This window comes from Marmota monax, unplaced genomic scaffold (assembly GCF_021218885.2).
Source record: "Marmota monax isolate L192 unplaced genomic scaffold, Marmota_monax_Labrador192_F-V1.1 WCK01_AAM20220418_F8-fsc00013, whole genome shotgun sequence".
Classification (NCBI taxonomy): domain Eukaryota; kingdom Metazoa; phylum Chordata; class Mammalia; order Rodentia; family Sciuridae; genus Marmota; species Marmota monax.
The window spans coordinates 19638354-19654683 of record NW_026692202.1 but is presented as its reverse complement, the minus strand read 5'-3'; the positions used below and the strand labels follow the sequence as shown (position 1 = coordinate 19654683).

The 16330-nt window shown below is 40.5% G+C and overlaps 1 protein-coding gene across 1 annotated transcript; it reads left to right on the top strand.

Moving 5' to 3' along the window:
• Window positions 1-11199: 11199 nt before the first annotated feature.
• Pnrc1 (proline rich nuclear receptor coactivator 1) lies at window positions 11200-14697 on the top strand. The gene is made up of 2 exons (XM_046431617.2): window positions 11200-11888; window positions 13600-14697. The coding sequence occupies exons 1-2, from the start codon at window positions 11349-11351 to the stop codon at window positions 14041-14043; spliced, it is 984 nt and encodes a 327-aa protein (XP_046287573.1). The 5' UTR covers window positions 11200-11348; the 3' UTR covers window positions 14044-14697.
• Window positions 14698-16330: the final 1633 nt, after the last annotated feature.

The window sequence follows — 16330 nt, the reverse complement described above, 5'->3', positions numbered from 1 at the left end:
TCCTCAGCCCCTTTCTCTCTGTTTCTTGGTGGCCATAAGATGAACAGCTTTTCTATGCCATGCACTTCCGCCATGATGTTCTGCATTACCTTGGGCCCAAAGAAATGGAGCCAGCTGAATGTGGATTGAAACCTCTGAAACCATGAGCCAAAGTAATTTCCCTTCTTTTCTGTTGTTTATTTTGTTACAGTGTTAAAACACTGACTGACATATTTACCAATTTAAGATTCTCATTCTTCTGACTTAAGATGGTTTTCATTCCCCCTAATAACTCCCTATGACAGCTATTTATCTACTTTTTTCTTTTCCTCCAGATGGTGTTGGAGGATGGTGTTTAGGTGACCTAGTGATGGCTCAGAGCTCATGCTCTTCTCCTCTGGATAGTTGCCAGCCTGTGTTGCTGAGACTGTTGAGTTCTTGTCCCTGAGCTTCCAATCCTAAGGTCTGATGTGATTCTCCTCCTTACTCCACTCTTAGGACTGGAAGGAACTTTTCATACATCATATCTGCCTCCTTATCAAGATGACATTTGTGAAAACCCAATTCCCAGAGATCTGAAGCAAAATAGCTCTTGGGGAATATAAATGAGAAAGATGAGTAAAATGCATATGTGTGTGTGTGTGTGTGTGTGCGCGCGCACGCGCAAACACATGTATAATCTTTGTCACATTACCTTAATTTCTTTTTTCTTTGTTGTCTGAATATCACTTTTGGTAACCTTGAAGGAAAAGAAATATAGAATTTGCCATTATCTGAAATGCTTCATTAAGTCAAGATCTTACAGATAATTTCTTGTGTTATATCTACATAAAACTTTATTTCCCATTATAATTTTTTATGCTTTTCCAGTGTACCTTAGTTCTTCAGGACTCCCAGGCCCTAGTATTAGGACAGAGCCCAGGTTCTCATTCTCCTGACCTCCAACCTTTTCTGCTTAAACTGCACAAATTCAACAATGAATAAAACAGCTGGCAGCCTTGAGCAGTAAGATTAGATAAGAGGCAGTGCTTGGGGAAATATGTTGATTTTAAGTAAAGGGGAGTGGATTTGACCTCCTGGAACAGGGATGAGGAAGAGAAAACACTTCATGCATTTTAAATGAGGAGAGACAAGTCAACAACGTATAGTTCAGAGGTAGAGTGCTTTCCTATCTTGCCTGAATCCCTGGGTAGATCCCCAGCATTACCCTAGGAAAAAGAAAAAAAAAAGAATAAGAAAATTTGTGTACAACTTTGTCCATGCACATCTTTTTTAGTTCTCTTGAATATACACTAAGGAATGGAAACTGTTGGGTTGTTAATAACTGTTTAACATTTTGAGAAACTGAAAAACTATTTCTGAAATTGCATGATTTTAAAACACACAAATGAAGGATGAGGGTTCTAATTTTGCCACATCCTTACCAACACCTATTATTCTCTGTCTTTTTAAAACTCTAAGCAGCCTACCAGATATGAAGTGGTCTCTCTGTAGTTTTTAATTTGCATTTTCCTAATAACCAATAATATTGAGCATCTTTTCCTGTGCTTATTTACCATTGCATATCTTCAGAGAAATGTCCATCCAAATAATTTGCCTATTTGTTAAATTGGGTTATTTATCATTTTATTATTGAGTGGTAGATTTCATTATATATCATGGATATCATATATATAGTAATTTCTTTTATTCTGTATGCCAGGTTCTATCCTTAACTCTAAACCTTGGGCAAATTATTTCCCTTTCCTCATCTGGAAAATTTGCCTGTTAAGAAGACCCCACAATTTACAGATTGTGGTTCACATACGCTGGAAAGCAACTGTCAGTGATCCAGGAGTATAAGACATCAAGGAATTTATGTAATTTAGCTAAATTGTCAATGTCACTCAAAGATTTGTGGTGTAAACAAAATCTTACTTTTCCATGTGTTAAGGTCTAGAGAAGAAAAAATAACCAGTATTTGTTGAGAAAATAGAAACTTTGATACTTTGAGAACCTAGTGGGAATGGCAGTGCTGTAATCCAAATGGCTTTACTGTCAAAGTAATTGAGTTGAGTAGGCTTTGGAAAGATAAATTATGCTTGACCCTTGGAACCTGTGAACTTAGCATGTGGCTTAACAACAAGTCTTCAAAAGTGATTTTTTTTGATTAAAGAAAACAAGCTAGTCAACTTACAAGCCAGTGTTTATTTTATTTTATTTTTAAAGAGAGAGTGAGAGAGGAGAGAGAGAGAGAGAAAGAGAATTTTAATATTTATTTTTTAGTTATCGGCGGATACAACATCTTTGTTTTGTATGTGGTGCTGAGGATCGAACCCGGGCCGCACGCATGCCAGGCGAGCCCGCTACCGCTTGAGCCACATCCCCAGCCCGAGTGTTTATTTTATGATAACTCAAAAATCATTAATTCATAGAATTCAACTCAATTTCCTGCTGCCAACATTTTATTTACAGATTCTGTTTAGTTCCACTTCCTACCAGTTTGTTAGTTCCCTCAAAACAAAAAAATCAGGATGGGCATGATGGTGCATTCTTGTAATCCAAATGACTCAGGAGGCTGAGGCAGGAGGATCACAGTTCAAGGTCAGCCTTGGCAATTTAGAGTCTCAAGCTAAAAAATAAGAAGGACTGAGTGTAGCTCAGTGGTAAAGTACTCTTTTGGTATGTGCAAGGCCCTGGGTTTGATCTCCATTACTACAAAAAAAAAAAAAATCAAAGATTTTGATTTTCCTAATTGGTTTTGATGAACCCAGCCTAATTCCATTTTAAGATTGGGAGCATCTCATTACAAGTTATGAAAAGTTAATTTCTGTTTTACTATAAATTACTGCGATTTCTAAACTTGCTTGGAATGCCTGCCCATGCCTTGAACTCACCCATGCCTGGCTTTCCCTGACCAGATAACAATCTTCTCTGAAACCTTAGTGGTGCCTCATAAATTCTGGTGTTGGGATCTAAATTTACTCCCTAACTTGAAATGTTGAACCATTTAGATCATTAACCTACTATCTGCCTTTGTATTATACTTGTCAAATTCCTGTTATCTGTAAGTTCTCAAGACACCCTCCTTTTGCAACTTTTTGTGCTATAAAACCATGCTCCTAGAGAGCTGGGGTACTATTATCTAACCCAAGGATTTCGGGAGAGACAGTCCTGGCTGGGCGGAATTTACAAGCTTGCTTTATTTAATTTGATTTAAAATTGGAGTTGGTGGTCTTTTCTTTGCGTTGTGGTTTAACACTTTACCACTGAGCTACTGAGCTATTCCCCCAATCCAAAGATGAGGTTTCTTAGCCTTGTTGTTACTTGGAATCCCATCTATAGATATTTACATATATGTATATATTCTTTTCCCCTATCTTCTCAGTATAAATATGCCATAAGTTTGGATTCTCTTGATATTTGTGTATACATATAATGAGTTGTACCATGAAGAAGTCTCTTTCTTATACTTTTTTTCTTCTTTGGAATTGCTCTGCTTTTTTGCTTGACTTCATTTTTTTATTTATCCAACATTTATTTATCCCCAAGCTCTGCCAGAGGAGTACATCTATTCTCAAGACTTTCAAACATCTTTGTTTTTGGAATCTCCTTCTGCTACCAACCCTCTCAGTATCCTCAGTATCATCCATCCTCCACTGAATTCTGAGCTGGCTATTCTCTGGGTCACCTAACTGTTCCACTAAGCTCACCTGTCACCCTTAACCCAGCAATCTTTTCACTTGTCTCCTGAGTGGACTCTCATAATCACAAGCTTTTCCCTGCTTTGGTTTGCTCTCTCCAGTGAAGCACTTTTTCCAATAACTTCCCATGAAAGATTGTATTTGGGTAAATTTCTTGAGATATTTTATGTTTGAAATATTTTTATCATATCCTTATGTTGGTTGATAGTTTGGGGAGGAAACAGACTTCTAAGTTGGGATTCATTTAACTTTAGAATTTTGAACTCATCATTCAATTATCTTGTAGCTTCAGCTGAAATATGGATGCTTTGTGTTGACCTTGTTTTCCCTAGAAATATTTTAATGACCACCTTGTTTTTTTATTATTGCATTTCTCATTGTAGGCTTATTTTCAACCCCTGTGCTAAGCACACAGTGAGCCATTTCAACCTGCAGGCTCATGTTCTTCATGTACTATATGCCTGATGCTCTGAAGTTTTTAATCAAAGGGTGTTAAAGTTTGGATCTTGAATGTCCCACAAAGGCCCATCTGCTAAAGGATTGGTCCCCAGCCTGTGGCACTACTGGGAGATGGCAGAGCCTTTAGGGAGTAGGGCTAAGTGAAAGGAAGTTTTGTCCTTGGGGATGTCTTCTTGAAGAGAATAGTGGAATCCTAGCCCCTTCCTGATTCTTTCTTTGCTTCACAGGCACCTTGAGGTGAATAAGCCTCCTCCACAATGCACTCTTGCCATGATGTACTGTGCTATAACAGATCCAAGGTAACAGGGCAAGCAACCATGGACTTGAAACCTCTGAAACTATGAACCAAAATAAACATTTCTTCCTTATCAGTTGATATTCTCAGGTATTTTGTAAGAGTGATGGAAGGCTGACCAACACAGAGGGGCTTTTAAAATTTTTTATTTGTTCTTTTTCGTTAGACATGACAGTGGAATGTATTTTTGACATATCATACATACATGGAATACATACATACATGGAATATAAGGTCCCATTTTTGTGGTGGTCATGAGGTGGAGTTACACTGGTCATATATTCATATCTGAACATAGAAATGTAATGTCCAATTCATTCTACTGTCTTTCCCATTCCTATCCCTCTTCCTTTCCCCCCACTTAAATTTTTTCTTTTGCTGGTTATCTGTCCTATAAGTTTCTTTTATTTTAATATTTATTTTTTAGTTTTTGGTGGACACAACATCTTTGTTTGTATGTGGTGCTGAGGATCGAACCTGGGCCACACGCATGCCAGGCGAGCACGCTACCACTTGAGCCACATCCCCAGCCCATAAGTTTCTTTTATTCCTGTTTGATTTGATTCTGCTGGTTCTTTTTTTTTTCTTTTTTAATGATATAACTATTTTTATACCTTTATTTCATTTATTTATTTTTATGTAGTGCTAAGGGCCAAACCCAATGCCTCACATGTGTTAGGCAAGTACTACCACCGAGCTACAGCGCTCACTCCCAAAACCTACTGATTCTTGCCTGACTGCTTACACCTTAGGATAGAGCAGACAGTAGGCTCTGCATGCATGGCATGAATTATAGGCTTGTGGGAGTCATTAGGGATGATCTTTCTGGCTGGGCTGTATTATTTGTTCTTTTTCTTTTTCTTTTTGGTACCAGGGATTGAACCCAGGGGCTCTTAACCACTGAGCCACATCCCCAACCCTTTTTATTTTGAGACAGGGTCTTGCTAAGTTGCTTACAGTCTCACTAAGTTGCTGAGGCTGACTTTGAACTTGCAATCCTCCTGCCTCAGCCTCCCAAGCACAGGTGTGTGCCACTGCACCTGGCAGGGCTGTATCTTAAAGAACATTAAAATTAAAGAACATAAGAAATTAAATAAATATGGATGTCAATATTTAAGCTAATCACATTATAGGTGCTTGTACATGTTACGAATAACTGTAATAAGCTAACTTACTTATAAGGCTACAGTATCATCCTCTTCTTTCTCCTGAAACTCAAAAAGTTAATGACATCATTTTAGATACAGCATTTACAACAGTGAGTCATATTTGGCTGCAAGTCATAATCAATATCTGAAATAAAACTTGGAAAAATGTCAACATCATAAGTTCCTCTGAGCCTCTCTCTGAAGGTGGCCGTGCTTGTTCTTCAGCTCTGTAAACCAAACATTCTTTTGGTCTTTCTCTGTTGAATTTTTTAAGATAGTGTAACTTGCCAGGCATAGTGGCACACACTTGTAATCCTAGAGATCTGGGAGGCTGAGACAGGAGGATTGTAAGTTTAGGCCAAGCCTCAGCATCTTAGCAAGACCCTGTCTCAAAATAAAAAGTAAAAATTAAAAATGCTGGGGTTGCAAAAATAAAATAAAATAAAACAAATAAAATGGTATAACTAAGGAAATACCAGTTTCATCTTCTTGTACAAACCTTAAACCTTTTTCTTTCTTTTCTATTTTTCCCCCCAGCTGGGGATTGAACCCAGGGATGCTCTACTATGGAACTATACCCCCAGCCCTTTTTGTTTTTTACTTTGAGACAGGATCTCTGAATTGCCTACGCTGCCCTTGAATTTGAAATCCTCCTGTTGGAGTCTCCCAAGTTGCTGGGATGCAGGTATGTGCCATGGCACCTAGCACAAACCTTAAATTTTCAAGAATGAAATAAGGACATGTTTTGAGGACATAAATATCCAGAAAAATGAATGAAAATCACTGGCCAACTCTCATTTTTCATTTTATGTTTTGGGGTTACAAACTAAAAAAATAACAACAACAAAAAACCCTCTCTATACAATCTCAGGCTTAAAAATCATAGGCATTTCTCTAAAACAACTATTCATTTTGTAACCTTCTAATATCACATAGTTGAAAGAACCCTAGTGTCTGATATCCAACTTTATCATACCACTCTAAAGTTAAATACTGTAAAAACTGGGGCGCTGCAGTATTTTGTAAAAATGAAATATGTTATTCTCCTTATGGAATTTTAGCTGATTAGAAAGAAGAATTGAATTGACTGTCCTGGGACCTGAAAAATAAATGAGATTTGACAGAGTTTCAATCTGAGGAAAACCTAATTTATTTTAAACTTCTTGGAAGTAATTTTCCTCTTATTTTCTGGAGATGTCAAGTGAAATATCCAAAGATAACTATAACAATTAAGTCAATAAATTTCCATGTTTTTCACTGAACAAGGGTAGGAAGGACAGTTTTGTGTCAGGGATTCATGTTATTACCTTAATTATTTTGAGATGCTTTTGTTTTTAAGAAATAAAACATTGCCAGGCATGGTGGAGCATGCCTGTAATCCCAGTGACTCAGGAAGTGGAGGCAAGAGGATCCCAAGTTCAAGGCCAGCCTCAGCAATTTAGTGAGGCCCTAAACAATTTAGTGAGACCCTGTCTCAAAATAAAACACAAAAAGGGTTTAAGGGGCTGAGGTTATAGTTCAGTGGTAGAGTGCTAGCCTAGCATGTGGAAGGCACTGGGTTCGATTCTCAGCACTACATAAAAATAAAATAAAAGTATTATGTCCATCTACAACTTAAAAGAATATTAAAAAAAAAAAGTTTGGGGATGTGGCTCAGTGGTTAAGCCCCCACCCCCACCCTAGTACCAATAATCAATAAACAAACAAATAAATAAAATTAAAAATAAAACGACTGGGTTTAATTACCAGTTTAAAAAGAAAAGTGTGTTAATATTCTAGAGTACATTGTGTCACACACAAAAATAGCATGAAGATAGTTTGGTTTTTCTTTCTTTCTCTTGTGCTAGGATCAAACCCAGGATGTTGCACTTAAAGAGCCCTACCACTATGCCACATCCACAGACACAGTTGAGTTTTTGCTGGTTTGATCTAGAGTAGGGTATCAGCATGATTGGTGAAGGGCTTCCTCAGGGTTGTAGACTTCTAACTAGGGGCTGGCCTGGGTGTTCCAGCTTTTAAAAGGAGCATAAATCATGAGAAAAACAACTCTCCAGAATCATGAAAAGTTCTGCAACTCCATGCTCTGAATATTTAAGGTAAAGGAGATGAAATAAAGATTATGATGATATTATTAAAAAATAAAAAGATAATGTTGGGTGTGGTGGAACACGCCCATAATTATGGTGGTTTCAGAGGTTGAGGCAGGAGGATTGAACTCAAAGTCAGCCTCAGCAATACAGTGAGGCCCTAGGTAATTTAGTGAGAACTTGTCTCAAAATAAAACATAAAGCGGGACACAGTGACACATGCCTGTAATCCCAGCAGCTCAGGAGGCTGAGACAGGGGAATCATGAGTTCAACTCCAACCTCAGCAATGGGGAGGCACTAAGCAACTCAGTAGGACCCTGTCTCTAAATAAAATACAAAAAAGGGCTGGGGATCTGGTTCAGTGGTCGAGTATCCCTGAGTTCAATCCACAGTACAAAACAAATACAAAAAGAGCTGTGGCTGTGGCTCAGTGGGTAAGCCTTTCTGGGTTTAATCCCTGATGCCAAAAAAGGTGGGGGGGGGGTGTAGAAAAAGATATCACAGTCAATGGAGTACTTAAAAAAGACAATAATAAGCCATATAAGAATTATACATGGGGGCAGGATTATAGGTGAGGGATAAAAAATTTCAGATGGGCATGGCCTACGCTTGTAATCCCAGCTACTCAGGAGACTGAGGCAGGAGAATAGAAAATTAAAGGCCAGGGGTTGGGATTGTAGCTCAGTGGTAGAGCACTTGCCTTGCATGTGTGAAGTCCCAGGTTTGATCCTCAGCTATATATATATATATATATATATATATATATATATATATATATATATATGATATTGTGTCCATCTACAACTGAAAAAAAATAAAAAAGTTCAAGGCGAGTTTCAACAGTTTAGCAAGACTCTGAGCAACTCAGGCCCTGATTCAAAATAAAAAGGGTTGGGGATGTTGCTCAGTGGTTAAGCACCCCTTGGTTTAATCCCTGGTATCCAAAAAAAAAAAAAAAAAAAGATGAAAAGATGGCTTCAAAAGCAGAGAGCTATATTTTACCTCCGCCTTCACTCTTTGGCCAGTTCCTCATCTGCAAAAGTTGAACCTGCACAGACTTTCTGTATCCGTTAGGAGAGTTTAAGAAATAACCATGTGGTAAAAAATTACTGCAACTCCAGAAAGATGTTAATTATAGGGAAAATGAAGACATTAATTTCAACCTATGGCAATAAAGCTTAATAAACATTTCATCACTATAAAATTTGTGATTAATGTAAAAAGTTGACTTGTGCACACTTGGCTTTTTAACACAAACTTTGTTATTTTAATTAAATGGTTCAAAGTGTGTTTATCATAAAAGTTTTGTGTTCAATGCTTAAATGTTAGGGAAATTATTGTTAAACATTTTGATTTCCTGGTTGTGTTCAATGTTAAAGGAATATTATTTCATGATTGGAAAGATTAATAATTTGAAAATTAAGCAAAATATAAATTGGATTACATGTTCTTTTCATGTAGGTTTCCCTCAGACAGACATTGAATATCTAAGCTACAGTAGATATGTTGCCAAAAGCTTGGTCCTTGTGCCTGATGCCAATACAATAATGAGGACACAGTTTTGATAAAAAGGAAAAAGAAGGTTTACTGCTTTGCTAAAAAAGGAGAAACACAGGAGACTCCTGTCCCAAAGGCTGTGATTCTGCCCATGAGCAGGAATAGGGGGGTTTTAAAGAGGTGTTTCAGAGAAAATGAGATTAGAGAGAAGAGATTAGGAAGGAGAAGATCAGGGCAATGATCAGGGAGGAGGAGGCTAGGGAAAAGAAGGTCAGAGAGGAGACGATCAGGAAGGAGTCGGTTGGGAAAAAGTAAAAAAAAACATGTAGGTTTCAAACCCACAAGGAATATAGTCTAAGCATCAAGTGTACCCTGTTACAGGTGTTACAGGTAGAGGATTGGAAATAATGTCAAGGTGGTGGGGGAGCAGGAAAAGAGAATGATGATGGTAGAGGGAGAGAAAAAAGAAAATGTAAGTGTTGCAGATGCCAATTAATAAAATCCAGCTGTAAACCATGATTAAATGTATTACAAGTTTTACATAAAGTTATTAGAAGGCATTATTCTAGATATTCAATCTGCCCAACTTTATTATCAATTATAGACACTAATCTTTTTTAATTTTAGGCACTAATCATTTACCACCTGAAAGCTGAAAAACAGATTGAAAAAGAGCTTTGAAGATAAAGAAGTGTAACTTTATCATGGGCTTTTCTTTCTTTTTGTTGCAATCTTGGGGTCCAACCCAGGGCCTGGGGAATTCTGGGCAAGTATTCCACTGCTGGGCTGCAGTTCCACCAGCCTTTGTTGTGGTCTTCTAATAATCTCCAATCTAGTATTACATCTATTATGGATGCTGTTGAAACACAAGTCTTGCCAGAACTGCAGTTCAAAGTTCTAAGTTACTGATGAGCTTTGACAAGTCCTTTAGCCTCAGTTTCCTCTCCTGTAAAATGGGGATAAAATACAGCACCTATTCATTAGGGTTGTTCTTTCAAATGAGATTTAAGAAACAGTTCCTGGGGTGTGTTTGATAACTGAAGGGCACAATTCTCTTGTATGTTAGCGCTGTGGAGGAAAAAAATGAAAGATTTCTCTCAACGCGCAGCTAACAAAATAAACCGTATATTACAGAGCTGTTTCACTTTCTCCCTTTGAGATCCAAAGCCATTCTTTTGTTGCCTTTCAAGCGTCAGGCACAATGTTGTGATCCCAAAGTATCACAGTCCTTCAAGTATGAAAGCAGTAAAAAAATTCAAAGTCCATTTATGGAGAACTTTCTATATATTAAGCAATCAGTTTAATCAACAAAACCTCCTTTAATTCTTATTTTGGTCACCAGCGCTAGTACGCAGCATAGCTACACGGAGTGAATGAAATTTTTAGTGTTCTAAAATTTTTTTTAATGATAATGCTCTTAATGTTGGGCTTGAAATAAAACGAATACTGGACAAGGTCAGTAGATGAGAAAGCACCAGTGGCCTTGATATTTTCTAATTCCTCCTTTGCCCTGTTCCGTCCGCCGTCCCCACCCCCACCCAATTCGCCCCGACCTCTCAGCACGACCATCGCCTAGCAGGGCGACACGAAGAGGGGGGGGGAGGGGGGAGGGGGAGGAGGGGGAGGGGGAGGAGGGGAGGGGGGAGGGGGGAGGGGGAGGGGGGGGGGGGAGGAGGGGAGGGGGAGGGGGGAGGGGAGGGGGAGGGGAGGGGAGGGGGGAGGGAAGGGGGGAGGGGAGGGGGAGGGGAGGGGGGGGGGGAGGGGGAGGGGGGAGGGGAGGGGGAGGGGGGGAGGGGAGGGGGGGCCGAAACTAACTTCATTGTTCGCGGTACAGACTCTACCCGAAAAAGCCCGTTGGCAGCGCCTGCGCACTGCGCGCTCTTTGTGCCGGGCTGCAGCAAGCGGCTTGTTTGTGTGTCTCTCTCCCTGAAGCTGTGGAGGCGGGGCCTGAGAGGCGTGGTCTGCCCCTTCGAATTCCGATTGGATTCCCGCAGGGAAGTAGGCGGGCACAGGGTGGAGCTTCCGATAACAACACTCGGAAGCCGGGCTGGGGCTATTTGTTGCTGCGCCGCCTCCGCCCGAGTCATAGTCCGCGCTCCTCTGTGGCTCTCTTAGCAGCAGCAGCCGCCGCCGCCGCCCTATGATCACTGCCTTCACTTCCTCTTTCTCTTCCTGCCGAGCTGCCTGCCTCCTAGCGCTATGACTGTCGTCTCTGTCCCGCAGCGGGAGCCGCTCGTTCTGGGCGGCCGTCTTGCCCCGCTTGGCTTTTCCACCCGCGGTTACTTCGGGGCCCTCCCGATGGTGACCGCGGCACCGCCGCCTTTACCTCGGATCCCAGATCCCCGGGCACTGCCTCCAACCCTCTTCCTCCCTCACTTCCTAGGGGGAGACGGCCCCTGTCTGACTCCCCAGCCTCGCGCTCCAGCAGCTCTGCCCAATGGTAGCCTGGCCGCTGCGGGAGGCACCCCGCGGGCAGCGCCAAAGAAGCGGCGAAAAAAAAAGGTGCGGGCCAGCCCGGCGGGGCAGCTACCCAGTCGCTTCCATCAGTACCAGCAGCACCGGCCGAACCTGGAGGGCGGCCAGAGCCCGGGGACTGGCCGGAGCGGAGCGCTGGAGGTCCCGGGCCAGACCACCGTCTCGGTCCCAAATCCTCCAGCCGCAACCAGAACTGAGGAAGCGAGCCCTGTCCCTGGGCCGCTGCGGCCCGCGGTACCCGGCCAACCCCCGCTGAGAAAAGAGGTGAGGGCTGCGAAGCGGGTCTGGGGGGCGTTGGGAGTTTCGGCCCAAGACGGCCACTGGCGGGCTCTCTGGCTTGGGGCCCGGCTGTGAGGGGGTCTGGAGGGTGGGGGCTGGGCGAGGGGCGGCTGTTTACTCGGGAGGGAAGTTTCCGTGACGCCCACTTGGTTTTGCTGGGGGAAGAGGGGGAAGGGGAGGCATGCGCTGGCTCTGCCGATTGGCTCCTGGGAGTCAGCCAATGAGAGGAGCAGCTGCGCCCCAGCAACAGCCCCGATTTAGAAGGCTGGCGGCTTTCCAGGGGGTTTCGGCGTTCCGGGCGCGCGCGGCGGTGGGGGAGGGCAGGGGCCCGCTGGAGGACTGACGTCAGCGCGCGCTACGTGCCGAGCGCTCCGGCGCTCATGAAGGTGGCGGGGCCGAGTGGGGGTTGGCCGGGGAAGGGGTGGGGCCGGCTTTGGGCTTCTACGGGCTCTAACGCCCTGCGTGGGCGCTGGACCCGGGCTGCAAGCGGCTCGATTTCGTGTGGCTGGCCCTTTGCCGAAGTGTGGACTCCCAGTCCAATTGGGGCTTTGCTTACCGCGAGTCTGACTTACTACTTTGTGGGACTTTTATTAAAGTTTCAAAGTTCGCAAGAATGGCATTAGTTCTTATCTTCTTGGAAGAGGTCAATTTTGTGGGCCACTCTTAATGTGGAACTGAGTTTATTGTTCAGCAATTCCCATCGTGTACTGTGCTGACATTGAGTAATGGCGGGTAGTTTTACTTGTCCAGAAGTTTGCACTAATATAGTGGAATGACGTTATGTTGACCAAGTGCCGTGCAGTTTGATTTGGATAAAATGTATGAAAATTCATACGGAATTAAATGTCTAAAGTGACTTATAATCTTAGCAAATTATAATTTCAATGAATCATAGTTACGTGGAAACCTGCTCTTGCCCTTGGTTGGACTGAGATTTGGAGTTCATCTAGCTTATCTAACTTATGCCCTTGGAAAAAGTTACTAACTTTAAATTATCTTCTCAGATTTCAAGTTGTAAAATACCACGACTGGAAATATTAGCGATAATATAAAAGAGCCTTTTGTATTTCGTTTGCTGACCAGTAAGATTTCTTCTGAACGGATATTCAAACTCCCGGGTTTGCTGGGAGTTACTGACATGGAATATGTTACATTGTACTCCTGCTTTGTTTTTGAGTGCTACTTACAAGTGTTGAAAGGACTGTAATCTAATTATACTTTTCCTGGACAATTTTTTATTTTAACCTTTTCCATCACAACTTCCTGGAAGGTCCACTTAAGTTAGGAAAGTGATTTGATTGAATGAAACAAGTTCTTGAAATGGTTGTTAAATCAGAAGGAAAGAGGGGGCAGAAAGGAAACATTTTTTTTCCCTCTGACAAACATTTGGAAGAGAGCTATTACAGTTATAGCTAGATGGACCAGAGGTTAGTTTGGATTTTTTTAGTTAGACATTTTAGAACTTGCTGATGTTGCATACTGGTTACAGCGGTGATTAATTGCATAATTTTTAGTGGCAGACAATAAGGTGTATTTGGACATCCAGTGATAAATGTAGCCAGTGTAAAAGTATATAATCAAAATAGTGAGCTGAAGACTAGGGGGGAAACATTTTAGAAGAAAATATGTAAAATATGATGTGAATATGATTTTTATTTTGAAACTCTATTCACTTTTGTGTTCCTTATCTTTGTAGGTTTTAAAATCAAAGATGGGAAAATCGGAGAAAATTGCCTTTCCCCACGGCCAGCTTGTTCATGGTATACACTTGTGTGAACAACCAAAGATAAACAGACAGAAAAGCAAATATCACTTGCCACTAACCAAGATCACCTCTGCAAAAAGGAATGAAAATAACTTTTGGCAGGATTCTGTTTCGCCTGATAGAATTCAGAAGCAGGAAAAAAAGCCTTTTAAAAATACTGAGAACATTAAAAATACGCATTTGAAGAAATCACCATTTCTAACGGAAGTGAGCCAAAAGGAAAATTATGCTGGGGCAAAGTTTAGTGATCCACCTTCTCCTAGTGTTCTTCCAAAGCCTCCTAGTCACTGGATGGGAAGCACTGTTGAAAATTCCAACCAAAACAGGGAGCTCATGGCAGTACACTTAAAAACCCTCCTCAAAGTTCAAACTTAGATTTCAGATTTCACTATGTGTGTAAAACAGTTTTCCCCAAATCTTTGGACTCTAAAAAATTGGTACAGAAATGGAAATTTGCCTTGTTGCAACCTATAGGTGCAAAAGATGAGCTTAAAAAGTTACATACAAACAGCTTGTATTATATTTTATATTTTGTAAATACTGTATACCATGTATTATGTGTATATTGTTCATACTTGAGAGGTACATTATAGTTTTGTTATGAAAGTATGTATTTTGACCTGCCAATGTGGTAGGTGTTTTGTATATATACAGTGGAGAAATTTTAAGTGTGTGCTAAGGCACATGGAAGACTGATTTATTTGCACAAGGTACTGAGATTTTTTTTTTTCCAAGAAACAGCTCTCAAATCTCAAAGTGAAGATCCAAATGTGAAGTTTACTAATGCACTACTGAAGTTAAAATCTGTGGCACAATCATTGTAAACATGGGTTTTGTCTGTTTCCAAAAATTGATTTCTGCCTTCTGATCTGTAATTACTGGAAAACTATTCCCATTTTTGCCAAACTTAATTTCTGAGTTTTGGTACATAAGCCATTCAAATTTAAAATGACTCTAATTTTAATGCCAACAAAATTGGTTGTAATCAAATTTCAAAGTAATAATAATAATTTGGCCCCCCCTTTTAAACTAGTCTTGGTTCTTTATGTGTGACTGTTAATGTTTGTGTGAGATTTTGTGATTGGATTTTGACTTTCCTCTTTGACTATGCTCATTATCCTATAAAATTTTAGAATTTAATAGTAATTTAAGACTTCTACCTCTGAGGAAGATTTACCCGTCTATACATCTCACTAGAGGAAATGAGTATGTTAGTAAGTATATAACTTAGAATATGTATATATTTTTTTGAGAATTTCAATATTTATTTTTCAGTTTTTGGCGGACACAGCATCTTTGTATGTGGTGCTGAGGGTCGAACCCGGGCCGCACGCATGCCAGGCGAGCGTGCTACCGCTTGAGCCACATCCCCAGCCCTTAGAATATATTTTTATGTGTGAATATTTTTTTGTATTGGAGAGTTTACCTGGGGATACTTTACCACTTTTGTCTATCCCCACCCCTTCTCCCTTTTTTAAAAAAGTTTTGAGATAGCAGGGTCCTAAGCAACAAAGTGAGACTGAGTTGTTGAGGATAGTTTCAAATTTGCAATCCTCCCTCATACTCCTGAGTCTGAAATTATAGGTGTGTGAGAGGTTTTATAGTTTTATAAAGTACCATCTGACTTAATTGCAATGTTTCTTAGTGAAAATGATATGATTGGCTTACTAGATTTTGGATTGGTTTTTTGAACCAAAATAAGTATTGATGTTAAGATTATTAGATGGAGAAAAATCTAAATCCTAAAGCTTGCTTGAGGATAAATATGGCTGTGCTTGTACTTTGTCAAAAGTAGAGACATGGAACCTTGTTTCCAATAGTGTGTGTGAATGCATGTGTGTATATTTCCAACTGAGAAATTCTAAAAATGCGGCTCATGGGTTTTAGTTAATCTCAACAAAAAGGAAGTTTTTCTTTATTTTTTAAAATTTTTTTTGAGAGAATTTTTTTTTAATATTTATTTTAGTTCTCGGCGGACACAACATCTTTGTATGTGGTGCTGAGGATCGAACCCCGGCCGCACGCCAGGCGAGCGCACTACCGCTTGAGCCACATCCCCAGCCCAAAAGGAAGTTTTTCTAAGTGGGCAGTAATTAAACATGAAAAGGAAAAAAAGGTGCTAAAAGAGTATAAAGAGTAAGGCACTAAGCAACTCACTGAGACCCTGTCTAAATAAAATACAAAAAAGAAATAGGGCTGGGGATGTAGCTTAGTGGTTGAGTTATCCCTGAGTTCAATCCCAGGTATCAGGAAAAAAATACATGGTTCCTGAAAAATGGTATAGATGAGGAAAGTGTTTCTTGGGAGAGTCTTATATATATCCTTTGCTTCATACAAGAAGGGAGGAAAGAGATTTCTGGCTGCATAAAGGATGGAGGTAGTAGTATAGGCATAACTTTAGAATAACGTAAGAGTGCTGGGAGGGTATGATAACTCTCAGGCTGTCACCACAAAATCTGAGAAATACCCATAGGTCTGTATCACAACCTAGCACATGTCATTTGCCACTGACTAACGTTTTATATGTAGAGAGATTAGCTATACACAATATTACATATACCTGGCTTTTAGAGAAACAGGTGATTAAAGTAATGAAAATAGTGAACCTGGTAATAAAACTTCCCTGAAAGCAATAAGTTAACACTTGATTAAAATTTTGAAA

Coding starts and splice junctions, on each gene's coding strand:
- Pnrc1 (XM_046431617.2), top strand. CDS start 11,349: ATGACTGTCGTCTCTGTCCCGCAGCGGGAGCCGCTCGTTCTGGGCGGC. Junction 11,889..13,599: donor AACCCCCGCTGAGAAAAGAG/GTGAGGGCTGCG, acceptor TTATCTTTGTAG/GTTTTAAAATCAAAGATGGG.